The sequence below is a fragment of the Lynx rufus genome, unplaced genomic scaffold (assembly GCF_022079265.1).
Source record: "Lynx rufus isolate CCGP_SWC_20201006 ecotype Redwood Valley unplaced genomic scaffold, mLynRuf1.p SCAF_4, whole genome shotgun sequence".
NCBI classification, from domain to species: Eukaryota; Metazoa; Chordata; class Mammalia; order Carnivora; family Felidae; genus Lynx; species Lynx rufus.
Genome location: NW_025814856.1, coordinates 17,313,265 through 17,340,818, shown reverse-complemented (window position 1 = coordinate 17,340,818; position 27,554 = coordinate 17,313,265). Strand labels below are relative to the sequence as shown.

The following is a 27,554-nucleotide window of genomic DNA, read 5'->3' as shown; positions in this document are numbered from 1 at the left end:
TAGGGCGCTCAGGAGGTGGGACCCACGGGAACCCCCCCTCCCGGAAGCGAAGAAGTCGAGGGGCCGAAGAATGTGCCGCCTGATTGGTCGATGGTGATGTCATATGTACCGTTGGAGTGGGCTGCAGGCCTGAGCCAGGAGTTTTGCTTTAGTTCCTAACTGGAGCCGCGCCCCTTGGAACGTTCTGGGATCCCGCCCTAAACCCCTCCTTGGTCTGGGGACGCCCGCGCCCTTTATCCATGACGCTGCAGGGCGTTGCCGCTGCTGCCTTTGCAGGCCAGGGGGCAGAGAGCCTCCGGGATTATCTCTCCGGGCTACCTTGGAATCCACAGAGCCCTCCCCTAAGACAATGAGTCCGCCGTCGGGGGGCGGAGCCTCCCATTGTGCCAATAGTTCTCTCCCAACCCGGTGTCGTATTCTGTGACGTCTATTCCGCCTTATCTGCCCATTGGCCATCCGGAACCGACTTGCTCCTGGAGTTGCTCAGCTCTGGGAGAACTGTATTGAACCGTGGGAGGAGGATTGAGGTTCCGTTAGTCCCTTCAAGGGGTTAAGGGACGCAGTCGTGGAGGGCGAGGGGCGGGGATCCGAGGAAGCCGTGGCTGCAGTTATACAAGGCAACGCCGGGCTCCACGTGGCATCCCAGAGCTTTCGAGACCCGCGGCCTGGAGGAGGGTGTTTCCTCCAGTAGAGGGGCCCCCAGCGCAGGAGACTGCTGGGTTCCAGCAAGGCAGGGAAGAGTTTGTTCTCTATTCACGCCTGGGCGGGTCATCTCCAGTCCTTGCTCTGCAGAGACACTCCAAACAGATGGTCGCGACATGTTTCACGAGTTAAAACTCAGTGGTCGAACAGTTCAAGCTATCAACTTTAGGTCTGGCGTCCCAGGTCCCCATCCAGTCAACCTCCCCTGCGTCCCCGGGATTCCACATGGTACCCCTGCCAAGAGTCATGAGAACGCTCTCTCCGCAACATTGGCACCAATTTTCATACCAAACTCCAGGACAGTGTCCGGAACTAGTGCTCAGGAAGGGGAACAAAAGACCTGCAAACAGAAGAAAGAATAAGAGATGGAGCTGAGACCGCGCCTAGAAGAAGGAAGGCGGGTGAGGGGGGTGTCCCAAAGCAAGGAAGGGGCGGCGAACCTTCCAACCCTTATTCAGCACCGCGGGCAGCAGTTAAGCTTTGCCCTTAATAAAGATGGCGACAACAGCTTCAGCATACAGATTTGCCATGCGCAACGGGCTGTACCACAGGATTTGGGGCTTCGGGGCTGAGGTGGAACGAACCATTGCTGAAGCCGGGAGCCATGTTGGAGCGGCGGGAGGCGGCAGCCGCGTCGGGGATGCTGTGGTGGGGGCGGCAAAAGCCGGGGCCGCACGCCAAAGGGGCTCTGGCTGCGAAGTAGATGGTGCCCAGAGGGCGAAGGCGGTGCGGAGCGACAGGCCGAGAGGCGGGGGACCGGGGCGGCGGCAGGGGCCCGGGAGGGGGCCCGAGCGGCGGGGCGGGCCCAAGGCCCGGACCGGGGCGAGGGGCGGTGGAGGCCGTGTGGGGAGGCGGGGGGTGATGGCGAGGCGGCCGCCTTGGTGGGGTCTCAGGGGGCCGACGACCCCACTACTCCTGCTCCTTCTCCTCCTCTCTTTGTTCCCTCTCAGCCGAGAGGAGCTGGGGGTCGACGGGGGCCAAGGCTGGGACCCAGGGGTAGCTGCCGCTACGGGGCCAGGGGCGCGGACCGGCGGCGGAGCCTTAGCTCTTTGTCCCGAGACGCCCGGGGTCCAAGAGGATGAAGACCCTGGCCTGGGAGTCAGGGAGCCTGTCTTCTTGGGGCTCCGAGGGGGAAGGCAAAGCGCCCAGAGTGGTAGAGGGCTCCCTGAGCAGCCGGACGCGGGGTTGGGAGCGAAATATGGGGTCCAGGCTTTAGACAGACGCGGGCAAGGAACAGGACAGGGACCAGGGGCTCTATTATGCTGGCGCCCAGAGGTCTCCTCTTGCGGGCGGACAGGACCCTTGCGAAAAGATAGTCAGTCTCCAGAGGCTCTGCCCCCAGGGGTCCCGAGCCTGAGGAACAGCTCTCCCTTCCCTTTGGACCTTCTGGTTCGGCCCCGTGGTTACAAGCCAGTGTTCTCCCAGAGGAATCCTGGAAGAGGCACCCCCAAAAAAGTGGGAACCACGCGCTGCTGCGGGGAATTGTGGGCACCGAGGCGTAGGGGTCAGAGCGAGAGAACTGCGACATCTCGAGCGGTGAGGACAGCCCCCCAACCGGACTGTCCCCCCAGGGCTATAGGATGTGGCCCTGGGCTGGATTCAGCACCGCTCATAGAGAGGACAGCTCCCGAGTCTGTTTCAGCACTGCGCGAATCTCGGACAGCTCCCGAGCCGACGCCCGAGCGCATGCGCTCGCGTGGTCTCTTCCGCCGCCGCTTCCTCCCGCAGCGCCCCGGGCCGCGCCCCCCGGGGATCCGGGCTCAGTCGGGAATCTGGAGAATACCCACAGCGAGCAGGATCCGCCCCCGTCGCGCCGCGAACCGCCACCCGCAGTTTCCGCAGTACAACTATCAGGCGCTAGTGCCCGAGAACGAGGCGGCTGGCACCGCGGTGCTACGCGTAGTGGCGCAGGACCCGGACGCAGGCGAGGCCGGGCGCCTAGTTTACTCGCTGGCTGCGCTTATGAACAGCCGCTCTCTGGAGCTGTTCAGCATTGACCCACTAAGCGGCCTCATTCGCACAGAGGCTGCTCTGGACCGCGAGAGCATGGAGCGGCACTACCTGCGCGTGACGGCGCAGGACCACGGCTCGCCGCGCCTCTCGGCCACTACCATGGTGGCCGTTACAGTGACCGATCGCAACGACCACGCGCCAGTGTTTGAGCAGGCGCAATACCGGGAGACGCTTCGCGAGAACGTGGAGGAGGGCTACCCCATTCTTCAGTTGCGTGCCACAGACGGCGACGCGCCCCCCAACGCCAACTTGCGTTACCGCTTCGTGGGGCCGCCAGCTGCGCGCGCCGCTGCTGCCGCCGCCTTCGAGATTGATCCGCGGTCTGGCCTCATAAGCACCAGCGGTCGCGTAGACCGCGAACACATGGAAAGCTACGAGCTGGTGGTGGAGGCCAGCGACCAGGGCCAGGAACCTGGGCCGCGCTCTGCCACTGTGCGTGTGCACATAACTGTGCTGGACGAGAACGACAACGCGCCCCAATTCAGCGAGAAGCGCTACGTGGCGCAAGTGCGCGAGGACGTGCGCCCCCACACGGTGGTACTACGCGTCACAGCCACCGACCGGGACAAGGATGCCAATGGACTGGTGCACTACAACATCATCAGCGGCAACAGTCGTGGTCATTTTGCGATCGACAGCCTCACGGGCGAGATCCAGGTGGTGGCACCTCTGGACTTTGAGGCAGAGCGAGAGTATGCCTTGCGCATCCGGGCGCAGGATGCAGGCCGGCCACCACTGTCCAACAACACAGGCCTGGCCAGTATCCAGGTAGTGGACATCAATGACCATACTCCTATCTTTGTCAGCACACCTTTCCAGGTCTCTGTACTGGAAAACGCACCCCTGGGCCATTCGGTAATCCACATTCAGGCAGTGGATGCGGACCATGGGGAGAATGCCAGATTAGAGTACTCCCTAACTGGTGTGGCACCTGATATGCCCTTTGTGATAAACAGTGCCACTGGCTGGGTCTCTGTGAGTGGTCCCCTGGATCGTGAGTCTGTGGAGCATTATTTCTTTGGTGTGGAGGCGCGAGACCATGGCACACCTCCACTCTCAGCCTCAGCCAGTGTCACGGTGACTGTGCTAGATGTTAATGACAATCGGCCTGAGTTTACGATGAAGGAGTACCACCTACGGCTGAATGAAGATGCAGCTGTGGGCACTACTGTGGTCAGTGTGACCGCTGTAGATCGTGATGCCAACAGTGCCATCAGCTACCAGATCACAGGTGGTAACACCCGGAATCGGTTTGCTATCAGCACCCAGGGGGGTGTAGGTCTGGTGACACTGGCTCTGCCATTGGACTACAAGCAGGAACGCTACTTCAAGCTAGTGCTAACTGCTTCTGACCGTGCGCTTCATGATCACTGCTATGTGCACATCAATATCACAGATGCCAACACTCACCGGCCTGTATTTCAAAGTGCCCACTACTCAGTGAGTGTGAATGAGGATCGGCCAGTGGGTAGCACTGTGGTGGTTATCAGTGCCTCTGATGATGATGTGGGTGAGAATGCTCGCATCACCTATCTCCTGGAGGACAACCTGCCCCAGTTCCGCATTGATGCAGATTCAGGGGCCATTACACTACAGGCTCCACTGGACTATGAGGACCAGGTGACCTACACACTGGCTATTACAGCTCGGGACAATGGCATCCCACAGAAGGCAGACACCACTTATGTGGAGGTGATGGTCAATGATGTCAATGATAATGCTCCACAGTTTGTGGCTTCCCACTACACGGGATTGGTATCTGAGGATGCCCCACCTTTCACCAGTGTCCTGCAGATCTCAGCCACTGACCGAGATGCTCATGCCAATGGCAGGGTCCAGTACACTTTCCAGAATGGGGAAGATGGTGATGGAGATTTTACCATTGAGCCAACCTCTGGCATTGTCCGCACAGTGAGGCGGCTGGATCGGGAGGCAGTACCAGTGTATGAACTTACTGCCTATGCAGTGGACCGAGGTGTACCCCCACTGAGGACTCCGGTCAGCATCCAGGTGACGGTGCAGGATGTAAATGACAATGCCCCTGTCTTCCCAGCTGAGGAGTTTGAGGTGCGAGTGAAGGAGAACAGCATTGTGGGCTCAGTGGTGGCTCAGATCACTGCGGTAGACCCTGATGAAGGCCCCAATGCACATATAATGTACCAGATTGTGGAGGGGAACATCCCTGAGCTGTTCCAAATGGACATCTTCTCTGGAGAGTTGACGGCACTCATTGACCTGGACTATGAGGCTCGCCAGGAATATGTGATTGTGGTGCAGGCCACGTCTGCCCCTCTGGTCAGTCGAGCCACTGTGCATGTCCGCCTGGTTGACCAGAATGACAACAGCCCTGTGCTCAACAACTTCCAGATCCTCTTCAACAACTATGTATCCAACCGCTCAGACACCTTTCCCTCAGGAGTTATTGGGCGCATCCCAGCTTATGACCCTGATGTCTCTGACCACCTCTTCTACTCTTTTGAGCGGGGCAATGAGTTGCAGCTGCTGGTGGTCAACCAGACCAGTGGGGAGCTTCGACTCAGCCGCAAGCTAGACAACAACCGCCCACTGGTGGCCTCCATGTTGGTGACTGTCACAGGTGAGGGGTGGGGGGCAAGCAAGTGACCCAGTGACCCCAACCTTCAGGGCCTCAGGGGCACCTGAAACCAAAGAAGGATTTCCAAGCCTTCCAAGAATCCCTTAAATGCTGGGTTCCTGCACCCCCACAGGATCTGCCATAGGCTTTACAGGTTAGGTTCATAGCCTGCTTAGGGTCTTGGACAGTCTGCACAGAACCTCAAAGATTCTAGGGCATATAGCAAATCCCATAAAGACCGTATGAACTGTCTACTACACTAGGGATAGTGTCCCCATCCCCAAAAGCCTGCAGGTCCTGGCTTAATGCTCTGGAAGCCACAGGGAAAAGCCAGCATGGGCCAGTCAGCTCACACCTGTTCAGATGAAGCATTACTTTGGGTCCAGCTTGACCTTTACCCCATACGTACAGGGAAGGTGGGCCAATAGTTTAATGGTCATGAACAGCAGCTTACTCTGGCAGCTTCAGACAGAGAGTGGGCCCATACTGGCCTGACGGCTATCCGAGGGACTGACTGAGGACCTGCCCTTTGGGAAAATGTCCAGAGGCCCACGTGCCTCTTTTCTACCTCTACAGCCCCAGATTTTCACAAACACTCCCTCATAGGAGGGTGCAGGTGGGAGAGGCTCTTGCAATCGTGCCTACTGCGGCAGAGGTTGGGAGAGAGGCTTCAACTGCTGTTCACTTCCCAATTCTGGAGCATGGACTCCTCACACTGCCAAAGAAGGCACAGACTTCATTTATCCCTAAGTTCACTCAACAACCAATCCTTATTGTCCATCCAGTGTGTACTAGGGTTTGGGGACAAGGTATATAAGCACCTCATTCTCATTTTGAGAGGTGACCACTGAGATCACAGGACCCAGGTCTGGGATGACGGGCAGCTTTCTGATCCAAGAATTCTGAGGGGGCAGGTGGGTGGTGGTCAGGGTTCAAGACCTTCCTGGAGAGAGAGAGAGTTTGCTGAGCCAGGATTCTGGGGGATGGGGTTGAGTGGTCACAGGGCCAGGGGCCCTTCTAGTGCCACGGAAAAGCAGTTTGCTGACCAGAGATAGGGGATGGGTAAGCATTAATCTAGAAGTCTGTTTGTTTCTTTGAGGGGATGTTGTGCTGGTTATGCAATGCTGGGGGGTAGGGGTGGGTGGTCAGTGGCCCTGGCTCCTTTTTATGTTCTGAGTGAGGGTGGCTGCTGGCCATGATAACTTGGGGGAAGGTGAGTTATTATTTAGGGACTCTCTTGTGTGCTGTTAGAGGAATGGCTTACTGACCCAAGGGCTGACTCAGGTTTCTCCTGGTGTTGGAGGGAGGGGAGAGGAAGCAGCAACTTGGTACCCTGATGCTGAGGGAGTTGGTGGTCACAAGCCCCAGACCCCTTGTGTCTGGCAGGGTCAGCCTCTGACTCACAGGTGCTGGGAGTCTAGGCATTCACTGGCCCCAGCTCTCTGAGTCCCGGGAAAGGGCAGCCGCTGACCCCAGACTGACCACTGCCTCTACCCCCACCCGCAGACGGGCTGCATAGCGTGACGGCGCAGTGTGTGCTACGCGTGGTCATCATCACGGAGGAGTTGCTGGCCAACAGCTTGACCGTGCGCCTTGAGAACATGTGGCAGGAGCGTTTCCTGTCACCGCTTCTGGGCCACTTTCTGGAAGGCGTGGCCGCGGTGCTTGCCACACCCGCCGAGGACGTCTTCATCTTCAACATCCAGAATGACACGGACGTGGGGGGCACCGTGCTCAATGTGAGCTTCTCGGCGCTGGCGCCGCGCGGGGCCGGGGCAGGGGCTGCGGGTCCCTGGTTCAGCTCTGAGGAACTGCAAGAGCAGTTGTACGTGCGCCGCTCTGCCCTTGCCGCGCGCTCGCTCCTAGACGTGTTGCCCTTCGACGACAACGTGTGCCTACGCGAGCCCTGTGAGAACTACATGAAGTGCGTGTCCGTGCTGCGCTTCGACTCGTCTGCTCCCTTCCTGGCCTCGGCCTCCACGCTCTTCAGACCCATCCAGCCCATCGCAGGCCTGCGCTGCCGCTGCCCGCCCGGCTTCACGGGAGACTTCTGCGAGACGGAGCTCGACCTCTGCTACTCCAACCCGTGCCGGAACGGCGGCGCCTGCGCGCGGCGGGAGGGTGGCTATACCTGCGTGTGCCGCCCGCGCTTCACAGGTGGGCGGGCCGCGGGCCTGGAGGCGCCACGGGCAGAGCGTGAGGGCGGGACTACAGTGAAAGCGAGGATGGGGAATCTGTCTTGAGTCTCCCGGGGTCGGGTGCGGCGCCGCGGAGCGCGAAGCCGTGGAACCCGGCCCTGGGAGAACCTAAAGCCCTGAAGAAATGGAGGCCTTAGGCGGGCTGAGACTACGGTGGGGGCGTGGCCTGGGGCGTGGGGGCGTGACTAGAGCTGCTGGGAGCGTGGGGCGGGGCCAGACCGCTAGGAGGCGTGTCCGCCCCCAGGGAGTTCGCCCTTTCTGTGGGCTGGGAGGCTTTGGAGGGGCGGGGCCCCCTGGAGCCGCGGGTGACCTCCTCCAACCTTGGTTTGACTCCTAGGAGAAGACTGCGAGCTGGACACGGAGGCCGGACGCTGCGTCCCCGGCGTCTGCCGCAACGGAGGCACGTGTGCCGACGGGCCCGACGGCGGCTTCCGCTGCCAGTGCCCGGCGGGTGGCGCCTTCGAGGGCCCGCGCTGCGAGGTGGCGGCGCGCTCCTTCCCTCCCAGTTCGTTCGTCATGTTCCGCGGTCTGCGGCAGCGCTTCCACCTCACGCTGTCCCTCTCGTAGGTGCCCGCCCGGTATCTCTGCGCGCCTCCACGCCGTCCCCACTCCCTCTGTGACCCTGAGTCAGATTCCCGGCTGCCCCATCCTGACGTCCCACAGGACATCTCCCCTCCCCGGGTGTCCTGCCTGGGTGTCTCGGAGCATCACTGTCCCTGACATCACTGCATTGTCCCTGACGTCACTGCATTGTCCCTGACGTCACCGCACCCGCTCTCCTCCTTTCCTGCTTCACCCTAGCCTGGCTGGCGCCCCGTAAAACTTCTTGTCGCAGGGATGGTGGGTGTGAGGAGGTGTCCCGCTCGTGACTTGCCCTGTCCACCCCACCCAGGTTCGCAACAGTGCAGCCCAGTGGACTACTCTTCTACAACGGGCGCCTGAACGAGAAACACGACTTCCTGGCCCTGGAGCTTGTGGCCGGGCAAGTGCGGCTTACATATTCCACGGGTGGGTGCTCCCGTGGATGTATATGTGGGGGAGTGGGTACATGAGTAGGTGAGATGGCTGGGGGGTATAAGCCTCGAGTCCCCTCAGGTTTGCCTCACTGCACACCTAAACATGTACCTCCATGTCAAACAGACATCAGTGAGGATCTTACCCCCTTAGCCATTCCCTGGGAGAAAGTCCATCTCTCCAAGTGGTGTGTGCTTCTCCTATCTTCCAAGGTACTCTGGTCCAGCCAGTATGGTCACCAGTGGATGGGACTGATCTGATGTATCCCTGGCCATCCTGGGAGTAACTGTACCTGAGTAGGGATGGGGAGGGAAAGGTAACTAGGCAGCTCCAGACAACCTTCCACATGTATCCCCTGCACAGGTGAGTCCAATACAGTGGTCAGCCCTACAGTTCCAGGGGGCCTGAGTGACGGGCAGTGGCACACAGTGCATCTGAGATACTACAACAAGGTGGGCACCACCCTTGGCATGGCAGTATGAGGGGAGCTGGGATGCCAGGTTCTGCCCCTTAGGGGTCAATCCTGGAGGTCCTGTTGAGTGGTGTGCCTGGGTTTCTAGCCCCGGACAGATGCCCTGGGGGGTGCTCAGGGCCCCTCCAAGGATAAAGTGGCTGTGCTGAGCGTGGATGACTGCGACGTGGCTGTGGCTCTGCAGTTTGGTGCTGAGATTGGCAACTACTCATGTGCAGCTGCTGGCATGCAAACAAGCTCCAAGAAGTGAGACCCCAGCCCCTGATTCCCATGCCTTCTGCCTGCCAAAGCCCACGCCAACCCTGACCCCATGCCTGTCTCCAACCTGCCACCCCATCCTTCCCCAAATCACAAATCCTCTCTCCACTATGACACAAATCCTCTCCCCTACCTCACTGTAGCCCCATCTCTTTATTCTACCCCTGCCTCCCTGCTCCCACACACGGTCCCCAAGCACCCAGTTCTTCAGTATCCACTGCCCCCTTCCTAATGCCCCACATCCTCTTAGATTCTTCGCCAACCACCCAAATGCCTCACTGTTTCATCCTAGCCTTCAGCCCCTCCCCTTCACCTTTCCCTAGACCATCTGCCCATCATGAGCTCTCCTTTGCACCCCCACAACTAAAGTTAGGCCCCAGCTTCTTCCCTGGCCTTACCTTCCCCCCTAAATCACCTTTACCCTCTGAGTCCTACTCCCACCCCACCCCCACTTCTGTGGCCCTCAGGAGCAACCCTACCTTGGCCTCTGTCCCAACAATGATGAGGACCCCTGATCCTCAGGTCCCTGGACCTGACGGGCCCTCTGCTCCTGGGGGGTGTCCCCAACCTCCCCGAGAACTTCCCCGTGTCGCACAAGGAGTTCATTGGATGCATGCGGGATCTGTACATTGATGGCCGCCGAATGGACATGGCAGCCTTCGTTGCAAACAATGGCACCATGGCAGGTAGGCCATGTCCCCACATTAGGGAGGGGGAAGAGGGCTATGTGGAGTGATTCCAAATCTGACCTCATCCTTGTTTCCTTTGCTGGCAAGCATTGTGCTATAGCTTAACCCTTAGGGCCTGTCTCCTTCCAACTCCATCTTGAGAGAATCTGGGGCTAAAATCATGGCCACTTTGGCCCCTCTGGACCCCTGTGTCCTGTCTAATACTTGTGCCCCCTGCCCCCCACGTTCTCACATCTGCCATGTGCCTTCCTCTCCCAGGCTGCCAGGCCAAGCTGCACTTTTGCGACTCGGGTCCTTGTAAGAACAGCGGCTTCTGCTCAGAACGCTGGGGTGGCTTCAGCTGCGACTGCCCTGTGGGCTTCGGTGGCAAAGACTGTAGGCTCAGTGAGTGGGCATCATGGGGCAAGAGGGTCCTGCAGGGTAAGGTCTTTTCCTCAGGTGGGACCTGTGATCTTCTTCCTTTTATCCCCCCAGCCATGGCCCATCCCCATCATTTCCGTGGCAATGGGACGCTGAGCTGGGACTTTGGAAATGACATGACTGTGTCTGTGCCGTGGTACCTGGGGCTGGCATTTCGGACACGGGCGACTCAGGGGGTCCTGATGCAAGTGCAGGCTGGGCCACACAGCACACTCCTGTGTCAGGTGTGTCTGTCCTCCTGGCCCCTCCCTAGACCCTCAACTCTCAACCTCTAATGCCACCAGCAACATTCCTGGTCTGTTACAACCTAGTCCTGCCAGGTGTACTGACCATACTTGACCCTGCTCTGGACCCTGGCCCTTGATCCTCTTCCCCACCATAATATCCTCTGCAGGTGCAGGGCCCCAGCATATCTTTTTTGTGCTAGCTGCACCAATCCATAATCCCTGATCTTGACCTCTGAGTCCCCTAACTTCACTCTCAGGGACATGGTGTCCCTATGGCACAATGCCCTGTGTGCCAGATATAGCCTTAGCCCTGCAGTTCTGATGTCTGAACCCCCTGATCTCACCTCTTGACTCTCCAAGCCCCAGCCCAACTTGGGGCCCTGACCCCAGGGCTGTGCTTCTCTATCTGCAGCTGGATCGGGGGTTGCTGTCGGTGACAGTGACCAGGGGCTCGGGCCGTGCTGCCCACCTCCTTCTGGACCAGGTGACTGTCAGTGATGGCCGGTGGCACGATCTGCGGTTGGAATTGCAGGAGGAGCCAGGTGGCCGGCGGGGCCACCATGTCCTCATGGTCTCACTGGACTATAGCCTCTTCCAGGTCTGATCTCTGACTCTTGGGTAGTCCGTTAGTCTCCCAACCAGACCCACCTCATTTGACCCCTCTCTAGTCCAGATCCCCTCAACTGTCTCCACTGTACATCACTCTCCCTGCAGTCCCTTCCTCATGCCCTTGCTTTGAGCCCACCCTGCCAGCCAGGCCTGCTCAGGTTAGAGAGGCTATCCAGATTTCTGGCCTGGTCTTGGGGTACCTCTGCAGCCAGTACATTCCCTAACTCTTGGGAACCCCTTCTGGCCTCTGCCCTGATCTCCCTGTCTCAAAGCTCTGAAATTTCAGGGTCTATTCTGGGTCCAGGAAAGAGAGGCCTGTCTGAGCCCAGCTCTTTACTGAAACCTTGCTATTATCCATCCCCCACACTCCAGCAGGTCCTCCGCACTCAGGGGCAGCACATGCCCAGACCATTCTCCTGGTTCAGAGGGACAGAGGATGGTCATGCAGGGCTAGGACAAGGCCAAGACTGACTCTAGGGTAGGGCAGGGATCCATCAGGTGCCCCCACACCCCCAGTGCTGACTGTATCCCTCCCCCAGGACACCATGGCAGTGGGGAGTGAACTGCAGGGCCTGAAGGTAAAGCGACTCCATGTGGGAGGCCTGCCCCCCAGCAGTGAAGAGGAGGTTCCTCAGGGTCTGGTTGGCTGTATCCAGGTGGGGGTCAGCACGGGAACATGATTTGGGCCATTAGGGTGCATGGTCAGTGGTCAGGAGCACCTTGGGACTTGAAAAGCTGCATTCACATAGGGGTTGGCATGGGGAGGAGATGTGACCCAGAGCCATCAGAGATAGGCCTTTCTGTGCTGTTGGCGGTGAGGGTCTAGCTTACATTATCAAGGGTCATTAGAGGTCTGTGTCAGGGACAGCACGATTAGGGGTCCCATGGGGGGCTGAGTTGGGGATATTGGGGTCAGGGTCTGGGCTTTTTGGGGGGTTTGAGGGAGACTGCATGTCAGGTGGCTGGCTCTGTAGGGGCTGAGATGCTTTGACATGGGGCTCACACCTTGCTGGCTGTGTCCATAGGGGGTATGGCTCGGCCCCACGCCCTCAGGATCCCCAGCCCTGCTTCCTCCTAGCCACCGAGTGAACGTGGAACCTGGTTGTATAGTGACCAACGCCTGTGCATCTGGACCCTGCCCACCCCACGCTGACTGCCGAGACCTCTGGCAGACCTTTTCTTGTACCTGCTGGCCAGGTGTGAATTGGGGGTGGGGCAGGGTGGATTTGGGTAGGAACTGGGGGCTCATGGTAAAGACTGGGATCACTGGAAGGACAGGTACCTGCTTCCTCCCATGCTCTGTGGCCAGTGTCCTGAGCTCGCTGACCCAACCTGCAGGTTACTATGGCCCAGGGTGTGTGGACGCCTGCCTCTTGAATCCCTGTCAGAACCAGGGGTCATGCCGCCACCTTCCAGGAGCTCCCCATGGCTATACCTGTGATTGTGCAGGTGGCTATTTCGGGCACCACTGTGAGCACAGGTGAGGGGCTGGAGACTGAGATGATGGAAAGACCTGGGGTGGGGGGAGGGAGTTGTCACTGAGATATCTCGGAGGCATCTCACATCTCACCTGGCTGTCTACCTCCAGGATGGACCAGCAGTGCCCACGGGGCTGGTGGGGGAGCCCAACCTGTGGCCCTTGCAACTGTGACGTTCACAAGGGCTTTGACCCCAACTGTAACAAGACAAATGGGCAGTGTCACTGCAAGGTATGCCTGGCCCCTGACCCCTGACCTTTTAACTTTTCTCTAGCCATGATTTGTGATTCTTATCGAGCTTGCTGATCTCTGCCACCTGATTTAGGCCCTAGCCTCTTACCCCTGTCCTGTCATCTAACTGCCACCTCTAGTCCTTGATGTCTGATTCCTCCCTTACATTTCATTTGAAGCCCAATCTTCCTTCTGGCCTGTGAGTACTGTTCTCTTGACCCTTTGCCCTTGATTCCACTCATTCCTCAAGCCCTGACCTGAGACCCCTACCTTAAGCCCCGATCTCTGACCTCAGGCCCCTGATCCATTCTCGAATAGGAGTTCCACTACCGACCACGGGGCAGCGACTCATGCCTCCCATGTGACTGCTACCCTGTGGGCTCCACCTCGCGTTCATGTGCACCCCACAGCGGGCAGTGCCCCTGTCGCCCAGGAGCCCTTGGCCGCCAGTGCAACAGCTGTGACAGTCCTTTTGCGGAGGTGACAGCCAGTGGCTGCCGAGGTGAGCAGGCTCCACGCAGCTCCACATATAGAGGGCTGGCTCTGGCATGCTGCCACCAAGCTTTCTGGCGTGTTTGACTCCTTGGGTAGGGTTCTGGGAAGTGTTTCCTGAAGGAGACCACTGATACCTAGACGCCCCCCACGTTTGTCCCAGATACTTTGATGACTTGTTACAGAACCTGACAGGCCAGCTCCTGTAAGGCCAGAGAGGGAGTGCTGGGTAGTGGGTCTGATGTGGGTGGTAAAGGAGTAGTGGGTGTGGCTATCATTTTCCCCAGTCCCTGGCTGCCTGGTTCAGTGCTTCCTCTCTCTTTAGTGCTCTATGATGCCTGCCCCAAGTCCCTGAGATCTGGCGTGTGGTGGCCCCAGACCAAGTTTGGCATGATGGCCTCAGTGCCCTGTCCTCGAGGGGCCCTGGGTGAGTACCTGGGGGGCAGGGGCATCATTGAGGGTGGGAGTAGGTCTGTCCTCCGACTGCTGGAGCCACTTCTTTTCCTGAGTTGGGTGGCATTGCTCCTGCAAAGAAGTGGGAGTGGGGTAGGGGTCCATGTGGGCTCCTCAATACCTCCTAGGGGGTCTGGGTCCCTCCCCACCCCCTCATTGAGCCTCCATCTGTTTCTCTTGGCTTCTGGGCAGGATTGCGGGGTGCAGGTAAGGGGTACATGTTTGCTCAGGTGTGCTGCGCCCCCCCACCCCACTGCCAGAGCTTTTGCAGACCCCTCCCGCTGCCTGAAATCCCTGCGGACCCATCCCCACTGCCTGAGGTCTCTAAAAGCTACTCTCAGCTGCTTGAAGTTCCTGGAGGCCCCTTCCCACTGTCTGAGGATGCTGGAGGCCCTTTTCTGATGCTTGAGGTCCTCAGAGGCCCCTCCCCACTGCCTGAGGACCCTGCAGACCCCTCCCCACTTCCTAAGATCCTTGCAGACCCCCTCCTCAGTTCCTGAGGTCCCTTCAGGCCTTTTCCTATGTCGAAAGTCACGAAAAACGCCCTCCTCTCTGTTTGAGGACCCTATAGACTCCTCCCTGCTGCCTGAGGGCCCCTCCCCACTGCCTGAGGTCCTTGCAGAACCCTCCCTGCTGCTTGAGGTCTCCACAGTGGCTGGACAGAGATCATCTCTGTATGCATGCTCATGTGTGTGTCTTTCTGTGCCTGTGCACGTGTCTGTGTGTCTGTCTTGGGGGGGTTCTGTGTTCAAGTTAGGGTCCCTCTTGCTGGTGGCTATGAGCTCTCTTAAGACCCAGGTCAATTCTCATTCAACCCCCATCCCCATCTCACAGACAAGGGCAAGAGGGCAGCAGAGTCCACCACTGGGACAGTTGAAGCTAGTGTGAGAACTTTCACCCCACCCTCACTTTGGTCACACAATACTCCTGGAAACCTTGGTCTGTGTGTGCATACATGGAGAGAGCATGTGTGTCTGTGTGTTTGTCCTGATCCACACGTCCGTGTATGTGCAGACGTGGGCACTGGTCTGTGTGTTTGCTTGCCCTGGGCCACATGTCTGTGAATGTGCTCTGGCCCGTGTGTGTGTGTGTGTGTGTGTGTGTGTGTGTGTGTGTATGTGTGTAAGAGAGAGAGAGAGACAGAGAGAGCGCGCACCTTTCTGCTCTGCTTTATGTAATCAGTGGTTCTGAATGGCTCACAGGCCCCCTGAGACTGATAGGCAGCTGGGACCTGCTTGGGCTGGGAGCTTGTCCAGCCACAGATGCCTACTATTCTGGTCTCTGCTTCAGAGCTCCCCCTGGGTTGGGAGAGGGTGCTGTGCTCATCAGATCAGTGAAGGTGTTCTGGCCCCAGGCCTGACCATGGTTCACCTGTCCCTAGGTGCTGCTGTGAGGCTGTGTGATGAGGACCAGGGTTGGCTGGAGCCTGACCTCTTCAACTGTACCTCCCCTGCCTTTCGAGAACTCAACCTGCTGGTGAGACTGCCCAGACCTGACCCTGCACTCAAGACCTGCGCTAGCCCTGGCCCTGGCCTCAGCTTCCCCAGGCCTGGGCTGGGGCTGAGACATCATACCCCAGCCTTTGACCTCCTGGGCTTTTTCTGGTTGCCCTTTAATCTGGCCAAACCCTTCTTCCTGTGAAGCTTTTGAGAAAGGCCTAAGGGACCACAGAGCGACCATCCCCATCTTTGTCCTGGCAGCTGGATGGCCTAGAGCTGAATAAGACAGCACTGGATACTGTGGAGGCCAAGAAGCTGGCCCAAAGGCTGCGGGAGGTGACTGGCCACACCGACCACTACTTTAGTCAAGATGTCCGAGTCACTGCCCGACTGCTGGCCCACCTGCTGGCCTTTGAGAGTCACCAGCAGGGCTTTGGGCTGACAGCCACACAGGATGCCCACTTCAATGAGGTGGGGCTATTTCCTGTGCTCCCCATCTCCTGGACCCCTGCTCAGGCCCCTCCTGACCCTGGGGAAGTAAAGGCCCTGGGCTCTCCCTCTTCCCTTGTCCTCTCCCAACCCACCCCCTTGCCGGCTGGGGCGTGTCTGAGCACCCAGCCATAACCCTCAGACCTGCCTTGTCTCCCCTCACATGTCCTCACCTGGCTGAGCCCACTTTCATCTCCCTGATTCTAGAATCTGCTGTGGGCTGGCTCTGCACTGCTTGCCCCAGAGACCGGGGACCTGTGGGCAGCGCTGGGGCAGCGGGCCCCTGGGGGTTCCCCAGGCAGCGCAGGGCTGGTGCAGCATCTGGAGGAGTATGCAGCCACGCTTGCAAGGAATATGGAGCTCACATATCTGAATCCCGTGGGGCTGGTGACGCCCAACATCAGTATGTGGCGAGTGGCATGGGGGGGAGGCAGGAAGGAGGCTGTGAAAGGGCAAGGACCTGGAAATCTGAGGGGCTGGGGGCTATTGATGTCAACATTAGTAGCGGGAGGCTGTGCCACCTCCCTCAGTGCTTTGCAGGGACGGGCTCTGTGCTGGTAGCAATGAAGTGAGGGATTGTGGGACTTGGGTATAAGATGCAGATAGGAGGGTGTGGGGCCTTCTGCATGGGGAGGAGATCCTTGTTGGGTCTCACCCCTCTTCCTCCTGGGCAGTGCTCAGCATCGACCGCATGGAGCACCCCAGTCCCACCCGGGGAACCCGTCGCTACCCTCGTTACCACAGCAACCTTTTCCGGGGCCAGGATGCCTGGGATCCTCACACACACGTGCTGCTGCCTCCCCAGTCCCCACGGCCATCCTCACCTGAAGGTGAGATCCCTTGGGTGACCCCTGGCCCGGGTCCTGTTTCCCTATCCCACCTCTTTCACCAGATAGCATATTGCCCTCCTGCCAGTTCTCCCCTTGTCAGACCCACGCCATGTCAGACCCCTGTGTGAGACCCCCCCATGTCAGCCCCCCACACTGCTCTTGCCTCGCCGGACTCTCTCCCTCACCACAGATGATCTCTCCCACGCCTTGATATTCAGGATCCAGCCCTGGAGAGCCCATATCCCCTTCATGGGTTCCTGCTTTCTCCATCTCCCAGACCTGGACCTACAGGGAAGAGATTCCCATGCTTGACGCTGCGATGGGTTGGTTCAGAGCTGGGTTTGTGGGTGCTTGGGGTCAGAGGTCACTGACAGTGGTTCTTCCCCCTCCCCTGGCAGTTCTGTCCACAAGCAGCAGCAGCATGGAAAACTACACCTCCTCAAGTGTGGGCCCCCCTCTGGTCCCCCCGGAGCCCGAGCCTGAGCCTGGGATCTCCATTGTCATCCTCCTCGTTTACCGCACCTTGGGGGGGCTGCTCCCTGCCCAGTTCCAGGCCGAGCGCCGGGGCGCCAGGTACCACGGGGGGCATTACTTCCAGGCCTCTCACCCCTGAGTTGCCTGTAAGCTTCTACCCAGTCTAGCACCCATTTTTTCGGGGGCAAATGAGCAAGTTCACAGTCATCCTGAGACAGCTCCCATGTGCAGCTCCAGGGAGCCTTGTCTGTGCTGGCTTCTAGGTGAATCCTGTTCTGTGGAGTTGTGCAGGGTTGCAGACAGGCACAGAGCCACAGGTGGGGACAGTCTCATAAAGGAGAGGTACATGTGCCGGGTACAGACAGGCAGACTGGCTAACAGAGGCAGGCAAAGACAGGCTGACCAATCGATGGAGGTCAGATCGGGGTGGCAGGGACGGCAGTTTGAGGTAGACAGTCTGAAGCTGCTCAGGCCATAGACCCCAGTGTAGACAGTGAGTCTGAAGTCTCTCGGCTGCGGAGAACCTGCCATTTCCACAGAACCATGACAGCTTAGCTATGCCATTGGACTCAGGGTCTTGAATCAGCCCAGTGGGAGGCTGAGGGGGTTCCCCAAAATAGCATCCACTCTGGGGCATCCCGACTCTCAGTCAGCCATGCCGATGGCATGAAGACCAAGTTGTAGGCAGTCAGAGCTTGGGGAAGTCAGCAGGGTCTGAGCCCAGGTGGGGTGTCTCCTCAGGCTCCCCCAGAACCCTGTTATGAACTCCCCGGTGGTCAGTGTGGCTGTGTTCCATGGACGCAACTTCCTAAGGGGTGTCCTAGAGTCCCCGATCAGCTTGGAATTCCGCCTGCTACAGACAGCGAATCGGAGCAAGGCGATCTGCGTGCAGTGGGACCCGCCTGGCCCGTGAGGATCTCCGCTCCGGAAACCCTTGGTCCCCTGTTGGCCCCCGGGGAGCCCAGCCTGCCCCTGGGGCCCCTACCAATGTCCCTAGGCACCCAGGCCAATGAGGAATGTGGCTCCTCAGCTTCAGGCCCCCTGCCCCTCCCCACTGTCTGTCACAACCCCTCGCCAGGCCACGGGGCACTTTCCCAAGGGGATGATAGGTCTAACTGCCCTGTGGCTGCAGGGCGGACCAGCATGGCATGTGGACGGCACGGGACTGTGAGCTGGTACACAGGAATGGGTCTCATGCTCGATGTCGCTGCAGCCGGACAGGCACCTTTGGAGTTCTCATGGATGCTTCGCCCCGTGAGGTGGGACTGTGTTCAGAGTCCTGAGGACGTGGGCAGGCCAAAGGGCAGGGGTGACCAACACCCCCAGTGACCATCCTTGTCTCCACAGCGGCTGGAGGGTGACCTGGAGCTGCTGGCGGTGTTCACGCATGTGGTCATGGCAGTGTCTGTGGCCGCGCTGCTTCTGACCGCAGCGGTCCTGCTGAGCCTGCGCAGCCTCAAGTCCAACATGCGTGCGATCCATGCCAATGTGGCGGCTGCCTTGGGCGTGGCAGAGCTCCTCTTCCTGCTGGGGATCCACAGGACCCACAACCAGGTGCAGGGTCAGGGCCAGGGGACCTGTGTCTCGATGGCCTTACCTGGCTCAGGAAGTCCTGGAGCCAAAGCTCAGGGTCAGGGGTCAGGGATGCTCAGGTTGGGGCCCGGGTTTGGGGCACGATGCTGGGTCAAGGTGCTGTGGTTTAGGGGTCAGAAGCGGGGTGAGGCAGGAGTGGCGCTGACGCCCCCCAACCCTGCCTTCAGCTGGTGTGCACTGCGGTCGCCATCCTCCTGCACTACTTCTTCCTCAGCACCTTCGCGTGGCTCCTTGTGCAGGGGCTGCACCTCTACCGCATGCAGGTTGAGCCCCGCAATGTGGACCGCGGCGCCATGCGCTTCTACCACGCCCTGGGCTGGGGCGTCCCTGCCGTGCTGCTGGGTGAGGGCTCTGCTCCCTGGCCCATCCGGGCCTGCGACCCCTGGCTTGTACCTATCATGTGGCCTGACTCCTGCCCCCGCCCCCAGTCCCGATCATTACCCCAACCTCCATCCCTGCCCCCCACCACGCCATGTGCTCAGCAGGGAGCCTGCTGTGCCCCCACCCCTGGCATGAGAAGGTCAGCTGCTCTAGAACATACCCCTTCAGTCCTTCCTGTCCTCCCCTACAGGCCTTGCTGTCGGCCTGGATCCCGAGGGCTATGGGAACCCTGACTTCTGCTGGATCTCGGTCCACGAACCCCTCATGTGGAGCTTCGCAGGCCCTGTCATCCTGGTCATCGTGGTGAGTGTGCTGTACCTGGTGCCACCCACGCGCTCTGCAGCAGGTGCGGCGGTGTTGGTGGAGGGGTGCCGGGTGGCAGTTGGCAGGTTTCCAGGCCTCGGCCTCAATTTCTGTTCTCCACTCGACTGGCACAGAGATGGGAAGTGTGGGGTCAGAAACTTGGCTGCCTCTCTCTGCGGATCTCTATTTCCCTTTCTCAGTCCCTCTCTGGTTCCCTATCTCGGACATTTTCTGAGCCAAAGTGCCTCTCTGTTTCTGATCTCCCTGTGTGTGTGTGTGTGTGTGTGTGTGTGTGTGTGTGTGTGTGTGCGCGCGCGCCTGTGTGCATGTGCGTTTCTCACTGCTTCTGCCTCTCTGTGTCTTCGTCTCTCTCTGTCCCTGTCCCTCTCTCACTGTCTTTCTCTCTGTCCTGCCCCTGCTCCACATGTCTGGCCATGGGTCCAGATGAATGGGACCATGCTTCTCCTCACTGCCCGCACATCCTGCTCCACTGGGCAGAGGGAGGCCAAGAAGACCTCTGTGCTGTGAGTTGTCTGGCTGGGGGAAGCGGGGGATTCTTAGAATGGCAGTCCCTTCCTTGGCAGGCTGAGCTCCAGATTCTGGGTGGGGAGATGAAGTCCTACCTGCCCTGGCCAGCCCCTCTCTGGTGCCCTCGTCATACTCTGCCCCACACATGCTCTGCCCTGCTGTCTCCCCTGAGTCTCCCTTGGTCTGGGTGGCTCACTGTGCCCCCTGCCCCCGTGTCCCACCTATCCCCCACGTTTCTCTCATAGCCCGCCCCTACTTCCCACATATTTTTCCCATGTCCCCTCATGGCTCCCTGACTATCCTCCTGGTTCTTTTGGTGACCTCCCGTCTCCCCTAGTGTCCTCTGGGGACCGCCATGTTCCTTTGTGACTTCCTGTCCTTCCATGACCCCTGTGTGTCCCCCGCATGAGCCTTGCATGACGCATGCTTGTCCCCTTGTGTCCTTCCCTGTTCCGCAGCAGGAGCCTTCGCAGCTGCTTTCTGCTGCTTCTCCTGGTCAGTGCCTCCTGGCTCTTCGGCCTCTTGGCAGTCAACCACAGTGTCCTGGCCTTCCACTACCTCCATGCTGCGCTCTGTGGGCTCCAGGTAACTGGCACCCCTCCCCACCTCCGGCCTGGTGGGGCTTCAGCAGGGTGGCCCAAACCCTGGGCAGGCCATCGAGCCCAGTCTAGAGCTGACTCCTCTGGATGACTGATGCCGGGTAGGGTGCCCGTACTGGACTTCCTTCCCCAGCACTGTGGCTCCTGGCCACTTGCTGGTCCACACAGACCTCCACTGACTTAGTCACTTGGGCCACTCTGACGCCTCCGAGATTCTCGCTGACTCCCTTACTGGGTCACCCCTGGACCCCTCACTCCCTCACACTGACTTGCAACGACTGATCCCCCTTGCTGACCCACAGTGACTTATATGAGCCTCGACTGACCCCCTGCTGGCCCTCCTCTGACCTGTGACTCATTTCTGATCTCTCACTGACTTTTGGTAACCCCTCGTTGACCCCATGCTGACCCTTACTGACACAGGGCCTGGCAGTGCTGCTGCTCTTCTGTGTCCTGAATGCAGATGCCCGGGCTGCCTGGACACCAGCCTGTCTGGCTAGAAAGGCAGCGCCCGAGGAGGCAAGGCCAGCGCCTGGCACGGTGAGGGGCTCTCAGGGCTGGGGAGTCAGGCCGGGGGCCCCGAGAGGCCAGGGTTGGAGGCCTCTCCAGAGCTGGCTCACACTCCTGTCTGCACCCACCTCCTGTAGGGGCACGGGGCTTACAACAACACGGCCCTCTTTGAAGAGAGTGGCCTCATCCGCATCACCCTGGGTGCCTCCACTGTCTCCTCAGTGAGCAGTGCTCGCTCTGGCCGGACCCAGGACCAAGACAGCCAGCGGGGCCGCGGCTACCTCAGGTGAGCAGAGCAGCCTTCTTGGGAGGAGGACATATAGCTCAGACCAGTCCCACTTGACCAGAGGGTGGCATTGCTGGTCCTGGGATGATGGTTCTACCCATCTTGGCACCTGGTTCCCCGCTACTGCTTCTGCCCTAGATGCCTCTTGCCACATACCCAGGGGTGCTTTCAGAGCCATTCCACAGCAGTTGGCTATGTGCTCACAGCCACCCCAGCCTCCAAAGCACCCCATCACATCCCTCTTTGATGGGAGGGGGCGGTTCCTGCATTTCCAGGGACAATGTCCTGGTTCGACATGGCTCAGCTGCTGACCACACTGACCACAGCCTCCAGGCTCATGCTGGCCCCACTGACCTGGATGTGGCCATGTTCCATCGAGATGCTGGTGGAGGTAGGGGCCAGGGCCGGGGCGGGGGAAGGGAGGCAGAGGATCTCCCCACCATTTCCCTTTCTTGAGAGCAGCAGCTGACTGCAGTGGGGCGAGCTCCCCGCAGGTCACTGCCCCAGGAGGCACCTGGTTCTCCTGCCAAGTCCCAGCCCTTCTGTACTGACCCCCACTTCAGACTCTACCTAGGTCCCCAGCCCCAGCTCCCTGCTGTAGCTAACCCAAGACCCTCAGCTCCAGGCTCTTTCTTGACCCCCAAGTTCCTCATCTCCCTGAGCCATTGATGTGCCTTCCTCCTTCTGATCTTCCCAACTCTAGCTGCAGACTCTGACTCTGACAGCGACCTGTCCTTGGAGGAGGAGAGAAGTCTGTCCATTCCATCCTCAGAAAGCGAGGACAATGGTCGGACACGGGGGCGTTTCCAGCGTCCACTCCGCCGGGCAGCCCAGAGTGAGAGGCTCCTCACTCACCCCAAAGGTGAGGGGGTATCTCTGACCCCATGGGTGACCAAGGGACACCCCATATTCCACTTGGGTGTGACCCAGGGACGCTGACATCCCCTGAAGATTCCTGGGACCAGCCTATTGGGAACCTGGGGTCATCATTAGGCCCCTGCACACCTCTCCCTATCTTCCTAGTGGTTCTGCTGGCTAGAGGTCCAGGAACAGCCTGGGCAACAAGGTCAAGGTCAGAGTCAGGGATGTTACAGGGTGACATGTCATTCTTCCAGCCCCTCTTCTTCCATGAGGGTTGGGGTTCAGCCTGGTTTTTTCTTCCAGGATTTTTCTTGACCCCTCAGCCATCAAGTCCCCCTACCCCTACTCTCTGTCCACCTCCAGAGTGGCAGGCTCACCAGTAACCCTCTCCATGGGTCCATTGATTTCTGAGAAACACTCTCTTATTCCTACCTCTGCTCAATCAGTACAGCCAGAGTTTCAGGAGTCATTAGGGTCAGGGTTAGGGGGGTGGTCACTGAGTCTGGATCACAGGGGTCATGAATCAATGGGGTCAATTCAGAGGCTCCTGTAACCTGCTCTGGCTCCACAGACGTGGATGGCAATGACCTTCTGTCCTACTGGCCAGCCCTGGGGGAATGTGAGGCCACTCCCTGTGCTCTGCAGACCTGGGGCTCCGAAAGGCGCCTGGGGCTGGACACCAGCAAGGACGCAGCCAACAACAACCAGCCGGACCTGGCCCTGACTAGTGGAGACGAAACCTCCCTGGGCCGGGCCCAGCGCCAGAGGAAAGGTACGACCCCTGACTTTGTCCTGTATTTCAGGGACCCCAGAGACTGCTTCTACCCCAGCCCAGGGGATTCTTGCCCCTTTGAGCCTCACCTGCATTGCCAGGACCTGGGGGTTGCTCCTCCTCTGATCTCAAGGGGAGGTCTGCCCCTACTCCTGTACCTTGGAGACTGACGCTGTCCCGACCCAGCGGATGACTGCCTTCCCACTCTAAGCCCTATCCTGCTGCCGCAGTGCGATCCCCAGGGGCTACCTCTGCCAAAGGGTTTCTGTCTCCAACCCTTTGTCACAGGGATCCCAGGGGCAGCTGCATCCCTAGACCCAGGGAGTGTCTGCCACCCCCTGCCCCACATACTTACTTTACTCCCATTTGTTCCTCACACAGGCATCCTGAAGAACCGATTGCAGTACCCACTGGTGCCACAGACCCGGGGTGCCCCTGAGCTGTCCTGGTGCCGTGCAGCCACCTTGGGCCACCGTGCTGTGCCAGCTGCCTCCTATGGTCGTATCTATGCTGGAGGGGCCACAGGCAGCCTTTCGCAGCCAGCCAGCCGCTACTCCTCTCGGGAACAGCTGGACCTGCTCCTCCGGCGGCAACTCAGCCGTGAGCGACTGGAGGAGGCCCCTGCCCCTATGCTTCATCCCCTGAGTCGGCCAGGTTCCCAAGAACGCCTGGATGCCGCGCCAGGCCGCCTGGAGCCCAGGGACCGGGGCAGCACCCTACCACGGAGGCAGCCACCGAGGGACTACCCTGGTGCCAGGGCCGGCCGCTTCGGGTCACGGGATGCTCTGGACCTAAGGGCGCCCTGCGAGTGGTTGAGCACACTGCCCCTGCCCCACAGTGCCCGGAACCTTGACCCACAGCCCCCGCCTCTGCCCCTGTCTCCCCAGCGGCAACTCTCAAGGGATCCCCTCTTGCCATCCCGGCCCCTGGATTCTCTGTCCAGGAGATCGAACTCAGGGGAGCAGCTGGACCGTGTGCCTAGCCAGCACCCCTCACGAGAAGGCCTCGGGCCACCCCCGCAGCTGCTCAGAGTTAGGGAGGACCCAGCCAGTGGCCCTAGCCATGGCCCCTCTACAGAGCAGCTGGACATTCTCTCCTCTATCCTTGCCTCCTTCAACTCCTCGGCTCTCTCCTCCTCTGTGCAGTCCTCAAGCACGCCCTCGGGCCCTCACACCACTGCCACGCCTTCTGCCGCAGCCTCTGCGCTTGGGCCCTCCACACCACGCTCTGCCACATCCCACAGCATCTCAGAGCTATCTCCAGACTCAGAGTAAGCAGGCTCTAGCCACTTGCCCTTACCCTCATCAGCTTAAGGCAACCTCCTGTGTACCCTGGCCTGTGTTCTGCCACAAAATGGGGTGTGGGTTGGCCCTGGCTTAGCACAGCCAGGGTGCCATGGGCTGGGGGCAGAAATCTGGCGGGGAATGGTGGTGTGATTAGCCGGAACTTACGGGGTGTATGATTGGTGCCAGCCACCCTCCCCTGTACCTCCTGGGCGAAGGAAGAGAGATAGGTGCCTTCCGGAGGGCTTGAACAAGAGGAGGGGGTGAGAGCAGGTGCCAAGGCTTGGCAGTAGGAGGTAACCTGGTATGTGGAAGGGGCAAGGAGGAGAGGAAGAGTCATTGCCTGAGAGGCTTTGTTTAGGAGGTGGTATGGGATAAGGAGGGGCCAGAAGTGGTGCCAGGATATGGGCATCTTCTATTCCAGGCTGAAGAGCTAACTTTGAAAGTAAGTCATTTATCCATTGATTGATCGACTGATTTAGTCAATGTTAGGTTCCTCGTGCCTGTGGGCACCGTGAGGTGGAGCACGTAGGAACTGAGCTGGGACCTGGTGCGTTTCAGGTGCCTATGGGGCATCTGTGGGGTAGGGAAAAGCAGTCGTACCTGGGAAGCAGCTGGATACACAGGAGCCAGAGGAGTGGGGAGGAAACAAGGGCTGCGAGGCTTTGGAAACCAAGAGGAGGAGAGTTGAATTTTGAGAAGGAGGAACAGCTAGGTCAGGCTCTGTGGAGGGCTGCAGGGCGAAAGGAGGCTTTGGGGAGAAGGGGACCCCAGGTGTGGGACAGGAGGCCAATAGAAGAACCCAGGCAGAGTCCGAGGAAGAGAAAGGAAGGAGGAGCAGGGGACTTGGGGCCTGGTGCCAGGGACTCTGGAAGGGTGCTGGGGGAGGGTTGAGGGAGAGCTATGAGTATTGCCTGGACCCAACTGCAGCCCAACTTTGGGGTCTGACTGGTGGGGGTCGGGGGTGGGCCTGGGGGGCTGAGCAGGGGTTTGGGTTCAGGAATCACACTTGACTTCTCCGAGTCTCTGTTTCCATATCTGTAAAATGTGTCTGTAGTAACAAACTTTCTGAGATGTGGAGATTTTTTGAGACAAAAATCTGTCAAGTGCTTAATGTAGTATTTGTACATAGTAGGTGCTCGCTGAATGCCTAGAGAGAAGATAGGAGGCCGCGGGGCCTTGCTGATGAGTCTTGGGTGCAGAAGGGGTAAAGGGGCTTGAGAACCCTGAAATGGGTGTAAGGGGGCTGGGGACTGAGAGGCAAAGGTGATGGGGTTGGGGGAAGATGGTGGGGGCCCAGGCTGTGGTGGAAGCCCAGAGCCCCCTGACTGAATTCTCTCAGCAACCACCTCTGACTACCGCATTCAACTCTGCAGAGTTCCCAGAAGCGAGGGGCACTCCTGAGGGGCAGACTCACGGACCAGGAATGGCTGAGGGCAATGGAAGATTAGAGCTAACAGAAGAGACTCCAGGAGTCAGGGGCTGATCCCCAGGCAGCCTCCTGCCCGCCCCCCAGCTCTCCCTGTTGCTGCAGTGCTGAGGCTCCTTGCTCTCTCTGTGAGCAAATCCCGCCATGCGTGTAACAGGTGCAGGGGGAAGAACTGAAAGGAGGACTTTTATACGTTTTGTACCTTTGTAACCAGAGAGATATGCTTATGTTATTTTTCAGCTTTTCTGTCTCCTGGGGTTCTGAGGCTGGGCTGGGAGGGGAAGGGGACAGAGGGTAGAGTTTGGCCCCATTTGGGTCCCTGGCAAACCATATGCTCTTTCCTCTCATCTTACTGGGGCGGATTCAGCCAGGAAGGGCAAGTAGCCTCCCACCCATTGATCTGAATATTGTTAGGGCCCAAAGTACAGAGCTGATCTTTGCTTTTTCTTGGATGCCCCAAGGGCCAAACTTCAGGGACAAGGGGTTGGTCTTGGAAACAGGGGTCCTCTGACCTCCTCACAGGGCTTGCTCACGCTGCCCCTCCCCGTGGATGTGTGTGTTTATTATGTGGAGTCCCTGCCACTTACTGCCTTATGACCTAGGACTGATGCTGTGGGGTGCTGGTGGAGCAGCAGATGTCATGTTTACAGAGCAAGGCTTCCCTTTCTCTCCTGGGGAGGGGCTCAGGCCTCTGTTCAGACATTCCTGCAGAGGGTGGACTAGGGGGTCATTTGCCAGCCCCTACCCCTGCTATGAGCAAAAGTTGTCCATGGTGCCATTTGATGCCCTGACCCTGCCCTGTGCTAGAATTTCTTCCGAGGGGTAGGGTAGGAGTGGGGGCAAGGGGAGCAAAAACAAGGGAATTGAAGACACAGAATGTAGGTGCCACTGCCTCCCATGTTTACAGGACCCTCCCTGGCCCTTGGCACCTGGGCTGCAGTAACTAGTTCCATCCTACTCTATTTTCTTCTATAGGGAAAAATGACTGTTAGGACCCTGTTCACAAAACTCTCTTTTATTACTTTGTCTGATGTCCAGAACTGGGGACTTTTAGATTTTGTTACTTTGTTTACAGGTCAAGATTTAAAACATTTTACAAGTTTGTTTACAACTGAAAACTTTGAACTTTTACACTTTGTTTACAGTTGAGAATGTGTTTTTCCCCCTTTGTTTACAAGTGAAAGATAGAGAAGATGGGAGAGGGGCTTGAGGACCCTGGACCTGGCCATCTTGAGGAGTTTCTAGCCTCTACCTCTCCCAGGCCAAAGGCCAGCCCTGAGCCCCCTGTTGAACAGCAGACCCAGAAATCCTCCAGAGCGGGCATCCTTTTACCGCTACGAACAATGGGTTGTGCAGGGTTGTAGGGGGTTCTGTGCAGACACCCCCCTGCCCCTTCCCCGCACATACTCTTGGGAGGCAGTTTCCAAGGAGAATAAAAGTTCTTCTTCACTGACTGGTGCCAAATCCGCCAGCCAGGACCCCAGCTCTCCTCACCCAGCAGAATGACCCCAGCCCTGGAAGGGTTAAGGGGCCCACTGTGGGGAGAGGGGGTCGTCCTTGCTATGTCCTAGGTTCTATAGATGTCCCTCGGTGGGGGTCCCCTGCTCCAGCCCAGTGACCCTTTCCCTGTCTGTGTAAATTGTTCCGTGAAGCCGCGCTCTGTTTTGGGAATAAACTTCTATAGAAAATGGTTGTTGCCTCTTTCTGTTTGGGGGTGGGGGTGTAGGGTAGGAAGGTGGCTATGAATGATTCAGGCCAGGTTGACCTTTGGGAGAAATCTGAGCTCTGCACCCCCCTCAATATTCAGTTATTTTTAGCACATTTCGTCTGACATTTGGACCAGGTTCCCATCTCTTTCACCCCTAATTCTGGCCTGGCGCCTTGTGATCGGGGCCTGAAGTACGAGCACAGGTGCTGGGAGTAAGGTG

At 58.9% G+C, this 27,554-nt stretch overlaps 1 protein-coding gene across 1 annotated transcript; it reads left to right on the top strand.

The window, feature by feature from the left end:
- The first annotated feature begins 1,563 nt into the window (after positions 1 to 1,563).
- Positions 1,564 to 25,651, top strand: CELSR3 (cadherin EGF LAG seven-pass G-type receptor 3). Its single transcript, XM_047096548.1, has 35 exons — positions 1,564 to 5,311; positions 6,815 to 7,465; positions 7,844 to 8,069; positions 8,399 to 8,514; positions 8,884 to 8,972; positions 9,081 to 9,238; positions 9,773 to 9,936; positions 10,198 to 10,323; positions 10,414 to 10,583; positions 10,999 to 11,184; positions 11,735 to 11,851; positions 12,221 to 12,392; positions 12,534 to 12,675; positions 12,784 to 12,904; positions 13,223 to 13,406; positions 13,722 to 13,823; positions 15,231 to 15,325; positions 15,550 to 15,759; positions 15,985 to 16,180; positions 16,452 to 16,607; positions 17,006 to 17,180; positions 17,823 to 17,990; positions 18,214 to 18,340; positions 18,429 to 18,635; positions 18,842 to 19,016; positions 19,246 to 19,358; positions 19,803 to 19,882; positions 20,348 to 20,471; positions 20,909 to 21,025; positions 21,133 to 21,281; positions 21,557 to 21,672; positions 21,991 to 22,143; positions 22,714 to 22,914; positions 23,296 to 24,184; positions 25,574 to 25,651. The coding sequence occupies exons 1-35, from the start codon at positions 1,564 to 1,566 to the stop codon at positions 25,599 to 25,601; spliced, it is 9,951 nt and encodes a 3,316-aa protein (XP_046952504.1). The 3' UTR covers positions 25,602 to 25,651.
- The last annotated feature ends 1,903 nt before the right edge of the window (positions 25,652 to 27,554 follow it).

Bases quoted from the DNA above. Each gene is read 5' to 3' on its own strand.
- CELSR3 (XM_047096548.1), top strand. From the start codon at position 1,564: ATGGCGAGGCGGCCGCCTTGGTGGGGTCTCAGGGGGCCGACGACCCCA. The intron at 8,973-9,080 runs GTGGGCACCACC...CTGGGTTTCTAG, and splicing joins ATCTGAGATACTACAACAAG to CCCCGGACAGATGCCCTGGG. The intron at 20,472-20,908 runs GTAACTGGCACC...TTACTGACACAG, and splicing joins CTGCGCTCTGTGGGCTCCAG to GGCCTGGCAGTGCTGCTGCT.